This window comes from Salvia hispanica, chromosome 3 (assembly GCF_023119035.1).
Source record: "Salvia hispanica cultivar TCC Black 2014 chromosome 3, UniMelb_Shisp_WGS_1.0, whole genome shotgun sequence".
NCBI classification, from domain to species: Eukaryota; Viridiplantae; Streptophyta; class Magnoliopsida; order Lamiales; family Lamiaceae; genus Salvia; species Salvia hispanica.
The window spans coordinates 50826796-50839596 of NC_062967.1; the positions used below are offsets into that span (position 1 = coordinate 50826796).

General features: G+C 36.1%; 1 protein-coding gene and 1 long non-coding RNA gene across 2 annotated transcripts; both read left to right on the forward strand.

Moving 5' to 3' along the window:
- Positions 1 to 1999: 1999 nt before the first annotated feature.
- LOC125211005 (protein SEMI-ROLLED LEAF 2-like) lies at positions 2000 to 8654 on the forward strand. Its single transcript, XM_048110674.1, has 20 exons — positions 2000 to 2221; positions 2365 to 2616; positions 2806 to 2880; positions 3038 to 3153; positions 3298 to 3412; positions 3529 to 3657; positions 3943 to 3990; positions 4115 to 4299; positions 4389 to 4585; positions 4698 to 4987; positions 5067 to 5216; positions 5297 to 5674; positions 5792 to 5941; positions 6185 to 6257; positions 6476 to 6603; positions 6709 to 6906; positions 6994 to 7116; positions 7193 to 7309; positions 7388 to 7591; positions 8139 to 8654. The coding sequence occupies exons 2-20, from the start codon at positions 2470 to 2472 to the stop codon at positions 8268 to 8270; spliced, it is 2955 nt and encodes a 984-aa protein (XP_047966631.1). The 5' UTR covers positions 2000 to 2221; positions 2365 to 2469; the 3' UTR covers positions 8271 to 8654.
- A 722-nt stretch (positions 8655 to 9376) lies between these two features.
- On the forward strand, positions 9377 to 11903 carry LOC125211729. Its single transcript, XR_007174559.1, has 3 exons — positions 9377 to 9508; positions 11352 to 11460; positions 11547 to 11903. It is a non-coding gene; the product is annotated as an uncharacterized LOC125211729 (long non-coding RNA).
- Positions 11904 to 12801: the final 898 nt, after the last annotated feature.

A 12801-nucleotide genomic window follows, 5' to 3' on the forward strand; every position in this document is an offset into this window, starting at 1 on the left:
AATATTTCAACAAACCAGAATTTGAACAAATGTAATATAGCCGGAAGCTAATATTATCTGTATGTATATGTAACCATGTGAATACTAGTCTTAAGGAGATGTTCTTTTCAGTTTCATAGCTTTATCATCATAAAACATTATCAGTTCCTAACTCAATACAGTTAAAAATTCATAAATATCAGTTCCTAACACAATATTAGTTACTGACTTATATTTTGTGATGCCAACCGAATATTTTTCAGTTCTCAAAGTTTTCATTTAGAAAAAAATCTCATTTGCACAATTATATTTTATCATTATAATTATTCATTGGTATATAATAAAACTACTGATTGGGTTCAAAACAAAAAAAATAAAACTACAGGTTTAATCATAAAATATAAATTAACATGTCTGTACAAAAATAGATTCACATTTTATCCATCAAAATTCAATTGAAAAATCGTATTGGACTTTATTTGCAGGTCCAATCAAGTTCAAAATTGAATATAAACGTCTTAAAAGAAAATTTTAGAAGTACAATACAGTTCTCATGTAAAGTAGATTTTAATAGAGTTGACACATTAAGGCTAATTGATATGACTAAGATAAGCACTTGACATGTAGATATCTTCATCTCCATTCAAATTTATTTCATGGTAATTTTGAATTTAATGTATGGATGATTCACCGATCCATCTTATTATTTCAAGTTTTCTTAACCTAAAAACCCCAACATTTTGAACAAAAAATAAACAAGAGTTCATAAGGATGGATTCTCTTTAGCACATTGCTCTTGTATTTTGATTTACTTTATCTTGGCCACATGAAATCTTCCATTCAAACAAACTACTTTCCTCCGCAAGTTGCGGAAAAATATTGAATGGAAAAATGCATTGTTGTTCATTATGATTTGATGATAATTGTCAATAATTATTAAACTACTATATATATTGTTTACATCATGTCTTTGCCTACCCCACTCCTTTGACCTTTACAAATACCTCCCGCTTTAAAATTTCAAACACACGCCGAAAATCCAATTAAATTATGATAAATTTATACTTCATTTATGTGCGGTCATTAAATGTCTCATTTGGCCATTTTAGAGTCTCCACTGATATTAGATATCTTATTTCAGTTTTACTTTATTTAAAAGTAGATTTTGTATATTACCAATTCATTTCACTCACGTGGGATTATAAACCTAATAGGAGTAGTATATAAAAGTGACATTCACTTCCTCTAACCCTTTCATCTAGATTCCTTCACAGTTCTTAAAATTTGCCAAAAATAACATTTTTCTTCCATATTTCTTCACATCTATATTACAAGTACTATCTCTTTGTCATGGAAAGATATAAAATAGTCATGCGCTCCTCAACAATGGTAGACCATCAAAGAGGAGGCTTAAGCTTTCTACTTTCTAAATTTATAAAAAATGGCTAATTAAATTATAAATTTTGCATATTTCTTCCCACACAATTAAAATTTTAAAAAAATTTCATATAAAATCATAATTTCAGGTGGACTTATGCATAAATTCAGCATTGTTCTATATGACGACGACAAATTTTAGATATTTACTTTTTATGTAATTAAAGAAGATATAATAATGAAAAACACAAAACTCACAATAATAGCATTATTGTTTACTCTTTAAACACACTAATGCAATTGGCGAGTTTTAATTTTTTTGTTTTATTTTACTCTCGATTAAACACATCAATATATCATTGACTTGTTTTTTCTAACACACCAATAGTATTATCGTTTCACTTTTCAAACGCACCAATAACATCAACGAGTGTCCATTTCATAGAGTATATGAAAAAAAATTCATTCATAATTTTTTTCTCAAGGTAACCCCAAAATCAAAAGTTTGCAATGATAGTATGAAATGGATTATTATAACGGTCACAATATTTTACACTAATAAATCAATAATATTTTCTATTTAGTTTTTGTTGATGATTTTGGGAAGGTAGGGCCGCGTAAACGGCAAAATGAGAGAGAATACAAAATCTTAAGCATCCCACCATGATTCCACCTTCTTCTCTCATTCGACAAATTTAAAATTGATTTTAGCATCCATATTCCATTCCAGCCATATATAGGAGACAGAGAAGGAGAGAGAGATTCATAATTTACGCGAAAATGCTTGAAATTCGGTACACTGTTGGCAATCTTTGATGGATTACCAGAGCCTTCTGGTCTGCTCTTTACAGGAATTGATCCCAAGGTAAAGTCACCAAAACTCCCTTTTATTCATATCAACAACGATACGAATAACAAAGGGATGTTCCAAATATTCCCCTACTTTTTCTGCATTTTGGAATTGGAATGGGCTGATCACAATTCTTCCTTTTTCGCTTGGCCGCTCAGGAATTGCCTGCTCGATTTTGATACCTCCAGCTTTCCTTTCCCTTCTATATTTTCTGAGGTAGAGAAGGGAAAGAGAGCGTCAATTTGAGGGATTGTGGGAGCAAAATGAGCGTTGTTTCCGGGGTTATCTCTAGGCAAGTGCTGCCGGCCTGTGACAACCTCTGCTTCTTCTGCCCTTCCCTGCGGACCAGGTCCAGGCAGCCGGTCAAGAGGTACAAGCACTTGATATCAGATATTTTCCCCCGCTCTCCGGTGAGTAATTTCTTGCTCATTATTCATAACACAAATGGGATCAGAATTTCGTTTTTCTTTTGGATTCAAGATTGAATGGATGTTATGTTGGTTCATCAAGAAGGATTCTATCTGAAATTAGTGGCTATATATATGATATCTGCGGAATTGGCTTAGCTATTGAACCTTTTTCTTTGGTTTGCGTTGTAGGATGAGGAAGTGAATGAGAGGAAGATTGGGAAATTATGTGACTATGCTTCGAAAAATCCTTTACGCATTCCCAAGGTATTGGTTTGGTTATGTAGGTTGCTGTCACTGCAGTGTACTGATATGGCAATCTTATAGTAATATTTTTCGGAAGTTGTAGCTAACTTACATGTGTATGTAGTTTGCATTGAAGCTAGCTAGCTTGTTAATGGTTTTGTTTATCTTGAAATGACAGATAGCAGACTCCCTCGAACAGAAATTCTACAAGGAATTAAGAAATGAAAACTATCGATTTGTGAAGATTGTTATGTTGATCTACCGGAAATTCTTGTTATCCTGCAAGGATCAAATGTATGCCCACTGACATTTATTGCTTTTGCCTCTGTAGTTTCTCTTGTTGGCAGTGTCTATTTTTTTATCTATCTCGGCTCTTTCTTAAACCTAAGACTTTTTGGGGAACTTCTATCAATAAAATTCACCCCATTTTTGTGTCAGGCCTTTGTTCGCAAATAGTTTATTGAGTATCATGTTCACCTTGCTGGATCAGACAAGCCAAGATGGAATATTAATTATTGGATGTGAATCTCTCTTTGATTTTGTAAACAACCAGGTTGGTACTGCTGTTTGGTTCTTCGATTTTGCATAAGCTTCTGCGTAAGTTCTTGAATTTGGTTCCCTTTAATGGATAAATTAGGCTTACTCTGCTTACAATTTCGTGCTTTCCAGAAAGATGGAACATATATGTTCAATCTCGAAGGACTAATTCCCAAGCTCTGCCAAGTAGCTCAAGAAGTGGGAGATGATGAGCAGTCAGAACATTTACGGGCAGCTGGGCTGCAAGCTCTATCTGCAATGGTTTGTGTTTGAAATTCATTGCTTATTGGATGTATTTGAGTTGATAACTTGATATGACATAAACCTGTATGGTCCCAATAACTTCTAGTTTAGTTTCCGATTCACAAACATTCAGGTCATACAAAGATTCTTTTAACATCTTTGCATCCATTGATTGTTTCTTGAACTCTTATTGACGGACAGTTTAAATTTCTCATAAGTATTTCTCAGGGATTCTATTATGTCTTTATCACTTCTCCTATATATTCATTTGGATTTATCTGCTTTTGTGGTTGTCTTCTACAGGTTTGGTTCATGGGCGAAAACTCCCATATTTCAGTTGAATTTGATAATGTAAGCTTATGTCGTATCCCCTTATTTGATGCTGATATTGTGAATATTTCATATAACATTTGCCACAATAGAGCATTCTACTGTTGGTTGGAGCAGTATCACTGTTAACTGTCTGATTCTTCAGATTGTTTCAGTAGTCTTGGAGAATTACAAAGGTCAAAGTAAGGAGTCCGGTGGTTCTGAGCAGAACGGTTGGGTTCAAGAAGTCAATAAAGCTGAGGGATTCAATTCTCCTTCCGTAGATACTGCAACAAAGGTTCCTTCTTGGAGAATCATTGTAAATGAAAAAGGACAACTAAATGTGGCTGCGTAATCTCTCGGATCATTTCCTATTTATTTATTCAATTATTATTATTAGCAGCTGAGCATGCGTGTAAAGTGAATCTTGATTTACGCAGAGAGGTTGCCAAGAGTCCACAGTTTTGGTCTAGGGTGTGCCTTCAAAGTATGGCCAATCTCGGGAAAGAAGCAACCACCATGCGTCGTGTACTAGAATCTTTGTTTCGGTATTTTGATAGTGGAAATCTGTGGCCTGTTCAAGGTGGGATCGCTTTTCCTGTTCTCAAAGACATGCAGCTTCTGATGGATGAATCTGGTCAGGTTTATAGGGAACCCTTTTCCCTGTGAATATCTGTTTTCATTTTGTCTGCTCGTATTAAACGGATTGCGATGCTTGGACTAATTATCCCATTCCTATGCCTGTGCAGGGAGCACACATCTCTTGATATCAATATTAGTCAAGCATCTTGACCATAAAAATGTCCTTAAGCAGCCCGATATGCAACTCGACGTAGTTGAGGTTGTCACTGCTCTTGCTCGACTGACGAAGAAGCAGTCATCTGTACCTATACTCAGTGCTGTAAGTGACATCATGAGGCATTTGCGAAAAAGTATACACTATTCACTTGATGATGCAAATCTTGGAGAACAAGTTATCAAGTGGAACCGAAAATTCAATCAAGTTGTTGATGAATGTCTCACGGAGTTGACATCAAAGGTTCACAAATCATACCTTTGTCGTTGTGGATTTAAAATACATGTAGAATCACAGTACTTATTGTTGTACCTGTTAACAGGTCGGAGATGCTGGTCAAATCCTCGATGTAATGGCTTCTATGTTAGAGAACATCTCGAGCATTACTGTAATAGCAAGAACGACTATTTCTGCTGTCTATCGGACTGCTCAAATTATAGCTTCTATGCCGAATGTTTTGTACAAAAACAAGGCAAGGCTCTGTAGAATCTCACTCTCTCTCCTTCCCAGTCTCTCTCCAAAAGCTTTAATTGACAGTTAATCTATAATTAGGCATTCCCGGAGTCTTTGTTTCATCAGCTACTTCCAGCTATGCACCATCCTGATCACCAGACGCGAATTGGAGCTCATCAGATCTTCTCTGTCGTACTCGTTCCATCTTCTGTCTGTCCTCAGCCATCTTCTGATGCCTCTAGGACTGACCTCTTGAGGTCGCTCTCGAGAACTGTCTCTGTGTTTTCTTCATCAGCTGCATTGTTGCAGAAGCTACAAAACCAAAGGACCCCTTCCAGGGAGAATTACACAGAATTGAATGGAGACGAGCAAGGTGGAGTATTGAACAGAATTAAATCGACTTACAGTCGGGTATATAGCTTTAGAAGCTCACCGGCACCAGATGGTGATACCGGAAACAGCTCAATTAAAGAAGCGGTAGGTCACCGTTTGTTAGTATTGCTACTAAATGTTCTTGGTGTGGTCATCAATTAAGTCTAAAGTTCAGATTTCCTTTCAAATTATCACATGCATTTATCTTGTTTTCCATTTCAGGATGCAGTTCGTCTTAGACTGAGCAGCCACCAAATAACACTCCTGCTTTCATCAATTTGGGCACAATCTCTATCTCCTGAAAACATGCCTGAAAACTTTGAAGCTATTGCTCACACTTATAGCTTGATTATGCTGTTTTCTCGAGCTAAGGTAATTACTTTTATTGTATTTCTTGGCGGACTCATTACAATTGTATTTTTGAGGTATTCATTGAAGTAGAAATCATTACAAGGGTAAAGTATGTAACAACTGTGGTGTATAATCACAATGAATACATGTTTTATCACACTAAAATGGGTTTCCTGTTCCAGAAGATTAATAGGTCTTCATTCTGCATGATTGGTGACTTGGTGTGTTACTGTTGATGGCTATTATCTTTCTGTTTCATTTCAGACCTCCTATCGTGATGCTTTAATTCGAAGTTTCCAACTTGCTTTTACATTGAGGGGTGTTTCTCTTAAAGGAGGTACGGTACACCTAGTAAACAACGTTCACATCCAAATATCAGACTACAAATATTTCTTGTGAATCTTTATTTTGCTTATTGATTCTCATTTTAGTTCTTGTGATTAGCATCTTTGATCCATTACGAGTTACTATGGGTTGAGTATCTATTTTGCAACCTATTATCTTTCCAGTACTATCAGTAAAAGCCAGTTCTAAATAAATTCACTTGATTTTCAGGCACTCTGCCGGCATCACGACGGAGATCTCTGTATGTGCTGTCATCTTCCATGATTATCTTCTCAGCAAAGGTCTACAATATTCTACCCCTCATCCCAGTTGTCAAGGCTGCAGTCTCCGATAAAGTGGTATGCTACTCAGTCTCTAAGTCTTGTTAACAGAGATTTCTTATGAGCATGTCTATACTGTAAAAGTCGACATTCAAATTCGATATTTTTTGCATTTTTTATCAGGTTGATCCATTTTTGTGTTTAGTTGAAGATTCAAAGCTGCAGATAAGTGATGCCGGATTAGAAAAACAGAACGTGTACGGATCAAAAGAAGACAACACCGCTGCTGTAAGGTGTCTTTCTGAAATAAATATCAGTGGCGAGCTGACAAAACAATCCCTTGTTTCTGTTATTATTAGAAACCTAGAGAATGTACTCGAGGTAACCTCGTTGTCTGCTCATGAAAGGGCTTTGTTGTTCTTGATGTTTCTCTCTGATGGTTTGCGTCTTGGTGCTGTTTTCGTGCAGTACGAGGAGGTTGCAATAAGGGAACAGTTGGTCCAGGAATTTGTGCCAGACGACATGTGTACGCTTGGCAGCAGCCAAAGGTACAACGACATTGAAGAACATGGACGTGAGAGCAACGTTAAGGTAAAACTACTTCTGTTGGAATTTACACCTTTTTCGTAGTCTCTGACAGCTAACCGAGTTTCCTTTGGACATGCAGGGCATCTCAGGTTTCAGTATGGACGACGATGGACATCACGATCTCCATGGTCCACCCAATTCGAAGCTGACCATCGAGTTCCCCAATCTCCTCAGTGTCGATCAACTTCTGCAATCTGTAAGTTTGATGTCTGCTGGGCTGCGTCCCTTTTACAAAACTGCGGATGCATTTTGAGCTGTGCTCATTGCTTTACAGATTTTGGAGACAGCCCACCATGTGGGCAGAATGTCCGTGAGCACGGGATCCGAGACGTCATACAGAGATGTGGCTAATCAATGCGAGTCACTTCAGCAGGGAAAGCAACAGAAGATGACTTTGTTGACCATAGCTTCAAGAAATGCTGCAGCTGGAGCTGCTGCTACTAGCGGACTAGAAAAATCACATGGTTGTGTACCTAAGGTACGTCTTGTCTACTACTCCCTCCGTTCCGTAGTGGAGGCATTTCTTTTCGGTACGCGATTTAAGAAAATTTGTGTTAATTAAGAGTAAAGTAAAGGAAGAACAAAGTAGAAATGAAAAAGATAGAGTAAGAGAGTGAGAAGAAATTTGTTGACTTTTACTAAAAAGGAAAATGACTCCACTACTATGGAACGTACCAAAATGACTCCACTACTATGGAACAGAGGGAGTACGTAGTATCCAATTGAAAATACGACTGCATTTCATCCATTTTTCCATGTTTAGAGGGTGTTAGTGAGTTGAGCTGAGTGATTAGGGTTTGATTGCTCGGGCTCATGAGCCAGGAAGTAAGTTGAGCTTGAGCTCGAGCTTAGGGCTACTCGAGTAACGAGCTCGTGAGCCTTTGGAGTCATTATAATTACAATTCTAACTTTCTAAAGGATAGCTTTTAAAGTTAATCGCGTCCATTGATCACTCAAGTTTGAGTTTGATGACACTGCTCGACCTTTCCCCCAGTCGTCTTACTCTCCCTCCTAATATCGTGCAGGGCGAAAATGCTAACAAGATATTGGGTGGGCCTCCGGTGCTATGCGCGACCGAGTATCAGAGCAATCCCGTCTCGTTCCGGCTACCATCTTCGAGCCCTTACGACAACTTCATGAAAGCAGCCGGATGTTGATGAGCCGGAAAAAAGCGCATAGTGAAGCACGAGATGTAACAACAGAACTTTGATCACGTCGCTTTCAACGAGAGAACCATGATGGGTGATCGGCATAATGGTGTGGTGACACAAGGAGTATGAAGATTCATAGCCTCTTTCTCACAAACTGTGGATATTCATGTGAGGCTTTACTAGTTTTCTTTTCCTCTAGTTTAGACCCTTCTCATGTACAAAACAAAACCTCATTCATTTTTTCTTTTTCCCAATCTTTCACTATTATCTTTTCATTTCATGTCACCAGGAAATGTATATATATATCCATTCATTTTTTCTCTATATTGTGATTATATCTAGTGCAAATTTGTCTACGTTTGAATTCGAGCATCCTCTCTTCGTCCGCCATTAAGTATCCTATTTTTTTCTTTTTCATCCTCTTTTATTTCACTGACTAACGCATTCCACTCATATTTTATTAGTATAAAACAAATATACAAAGTATGTTGCATGTTCAATTAACTTTTTATACATATTTTATTTTATAAAGCAAAGCAATTTCTTAAAATTCATGCTGGTTAAATCTGACACATTTAAGTATTTAACTATGGACTGAGGGAGGGAGTATTTATTTGGCGCTTAGGCTAATCGATTTTTACATAATTGTAAGTGGTTTTTGTTTATAAATGTGAAACTTGTCAAAACTAAATTATATTATACTAGTTTTAAGAAATCAATTTTGGACGATTTCTTATATTTTTTTAATAATAGTAAAAATAGTCTTAAAAATTACAAATTTTAAAAGTGCGTAATTTTCCTAATCAAATAGGAGTAGAAATTTTTAGATAGATATTAATGTTACGTGGTAAGTCGTGAAATTTACATAATTTAGTTTGAATTAAGCATGATTTAATATCATTTCAACGCTCTAATTCTTGAATTCAACGTTAAACAATGTGTCTAATAAGAGAAAATATATCTCGCAGATCTACCGGTTCAGAGAATTGACCAACCATTAAAAAAATAGCATCAATTTTAAAGTTTATGATTTTTAAAATAGCTTTCAAAGTTTCATGCCAAATTTTATGATTTTAAGAGCAATAATCAAAGTTAAATATTGAAATTTGTCAGGTCGAACGGCGTCGTTTGGATTTCCCTGATTCGCGATGCATATACAAATTCATCGAATCGCCATTCTTCTACTTTTCCTAATACGACTATCTGGAAGATTCAAGTCTCCACAAATCTGCCGCATTCGTCGAGTAAGCTCTTCTCTCTCTCTCTCTCTCTCTTAATATGCGTATTGTTCGTGAGCGACGGTTAATTTTTTTTCTGAATAATCTGGATCAGAAAATTAGGGTTTTTAAAATTTTGTTTTTTTTAATGTTGAGATTTCGGTGTTTGTATCTTGCTCCATTTTTTTTCTGAATAATCTGGGTCAGCTAGATTTGTGAACATAGAGCTGGTAACAATTTTGATTTGGATTAGGGCTTTGGGTATCGCCATTATTTTCGTCTATGCTTATGGCAATATTGGGACCGGTTTTTGGCTTTCTGTAAATATATGTTGCATCCTTTTTTCGGTATCAGAGTAATAACCACACGACGAACTCCAATCGATCATCACCTCCATGATTTGATGCAACTTAACCCAAAATCAAATACACAAATCGATAGAATGGATGAATATGAACTGCATTGATTGAGGTATTACACAAATGGAACTTCAAATGTAAATGGAAAAGAAAAGATACAATGATAAGATGAACTAAAACCATTCAAAGAAGGATAAGATGAACACGATACATTCAATGGAGAATCACCGGATCACCGGATTCTCACGATGACCACAGCTCGCAAGCTCACACAATTCTCATGAATGACAATCTAGCTGCGAAGAGGCCTCTTATTCAGCTGCCCTCTCTCTCTCTCCCCTTAACCGTATTCTCTCTCTCTCTCTCTTGTCCACCGTTGGATCTTTCTTGCTGAGTTGTCACAATCTCCTCTCATCTGCTTTATTCCATCCAACGCTTTCATAAGTAAAACACGCTTCTTCCTTTGCCTTGTTCTTCTTCCTCTTCTTTAATTTTGTCATGCATCAATATATCAATGCTTATGGCAATATTGGGACCGGTTTTTGGCTTTCGGTAAATATATCAATGATACGATTATTCGAGTATTAGGTTTGTTAATTTTGTGTGCTTTGTTTCAACTTATAAATTGTTTGAACTGTTAAATGTTGGTAGTCCTACCTCTTATTCAAGTATATCTAATTGGAGAATTATTGGTAAATGTGATTAGTATATTGTCTATACAATGATGAGAGTTTTAGTTTCTAGTGTTCATGGATATGTAGCAATGCCCTTTAAATGCCTGTTTTTGCTGTAATATTAAAATGCATGTTTCTCTATGATTTCTTCAAGAGTACTATTGTTCTTTCTCTCAACACACTGATCTCATTGTATTGATATCTTTGCAAATGTTTTGGGTTCATGTCTTCGAGGTAGTGTTGAGCCCTTCAATTTACTGTCATTGCCTATGCCTTTCTCCAACAATGCTTCTAATGTTAACTTTGCATTAAATTCTCATATGAAGGTTTTGATCAGTGTGTGTGTTGATTTGACCGTATGTATCTAGTAAGCTGTTTTTAGGGGTATGTATCTGTAAGCTTGGTTGAGTATCAAACACAGTAGGTCAAAAACCATTTTCTGTTTGCTCGTTTGCATGTCACGTAGTTGCATTTTGATAATAATAAGTTTTGTTTGTTTTACCGAGAAGGTCTATGGTTTGGGTTCACATAGTCCTAGAACCAACCTAGAAAACATAAATTGGTTTCCTGTGCAAATCTGCTAATTGCACTCTCTCATCTGAAGCTTTATGTGATTGGTTATTTCAGAAATGAGTGTCGAGTCTCTTGTAACATACATTTGTTTAATTATGTAAATTCATTTTTGTAAGTTTTAATATCTACATTAATTTAGATGAATTTGAGTTCATCTAGTATGCAGGCAGTTGAAATTATCCCTTTAAATCTTCTCCGACATTCTTCGTATTACTATAACTGCGCCTTTTAATTGTGCTTGTTCTTACTTTGTTTGACTCGCAGTTTTGGGAGTGAAAAATGTCAGGCAAAGCCATCTTCTCTGCTTTTGTGGGATCACTTGGCATTGCATATGTGTGTGACTATTTAATTTCTGAGAAGAAGATTTTCGGAGGTTTGTGCTTCACTTTCAATTCATTCTGTCATAGCTGAATTCGAGCTCAATTCATTTTGTCATTAACAACTGCATTTCGACCTTAGGTAGCACTCCTTCTACTGTTTCGAACAAAGAATGGGAGCTGGCCACTGACAAAAAGATGCAAGCATGGCCCCGAACCGCCGGTCCACCAGTGGTGATGAACCCCATCAGCCGCCAGAACTTCATCGTCAAAGCCAACCTCGATGAGTAAATGCGGCCCTTTCACTTAGACCTCATATGCTTAAACATGGCATACAATTTGTAGAGTGAACTTTTTGTGTTGAAATTCTGCTGGTTGGTATCTGAGTGTAGATCTCCACTTTATATTGCTGAGTTTTTTTCGAATAAGTTTTCTATGTTTGACATATTTCTTGGAATTTATCTCATCGTTGAAAGAAATGATTATTATTATTTGGTCATTGATCATGCTTTTGAGAAGGTGATTTCTAATTTTAATCTTGGAAATTGTAGTTAAACTTCCGACTTTTATTTGCAAATTTTTAATTTTAGAAGTTCCAAATGTATATCTAATTGGTAGGAGTATCTAATTTTCTCACGTGTTTAATAAACGCTTATGATTTTTCTATCATAAGTAGTTGGGTGTAGTGTGACAGTGACAATATAGTATTTATTATTTTATGCAAATGCATAGAATACGTACGACGTTGTCGAGACATACACCTTTCATCAAATTAAAGTGCGGTCCACAATTTGCTAAACTCGTCACTCCCTTTACATTATTTTTCTAAATTTGTATTTTCTTCCTACCTGAAAAATAATCTATTTTTAGAGTGAACTATATAGTCTTCGATCTTTCACAGTTTGAACAAAAATAGTCATTGATCTTTCACAGTTTGAACAAAAATAGTCATCGATCTTTTTAAAGGTATTTTGGTACTTATGACAAAAATAATCAATCATGGGACTTTTAGGGCTTTAGGCTACGGAGAGTATTTTTAGAAATTTCAATTAAATTATAACATCAAACATGTGATCTTTGTTTGTGTAATATATATTGGTGTCACATCATTTTTATGCAAAAACAATTGGGATATCACAAATATTACTTCTTTATCACATGCATTTGCAGATATGAGTTTGGCGTCAAATGCATTTTCCTGCAAAAGTAATTGAGATGTCATGAGCATGAGTTTGGTGTCGTCATATGCATTTTCCTGCAAAAGTAATTGAGATATCACAAGCGTCAGTTCTTTATCACATGCATTTGCAGACATGAGATTGGTGCCACATGCATCATCCTGTAAAAGTTATTGATATGTCACATGTATCACTGGAAGTGTGTGTATCACATGTCTT

Bases quoted from the DNA above. Each gene is read 5' to 3' on its own strand.
- LOC125211005 (XM_048110674.1), top strand. From the start codon at position 2,470: ATGAGCGTTGTTTCCGGGGTTATCTCTAGGCAAGTGCTGCCGGCCTGT. The intron at 3,413-3,528 runs GTTGGTACTGCT...CGTGCTTTCCAG, and splicing joins TTGATTTTGTAAACAACCAG to AAAGATGGAACATATATGTT. The intron at 3,991-4,114 runs GTAAGCTTATGT...CTGATTCTTCAG, and splicing joins TTTCAGTTGAATTTGATAAT to ATTGTTTCAGTAGTCTTGGA.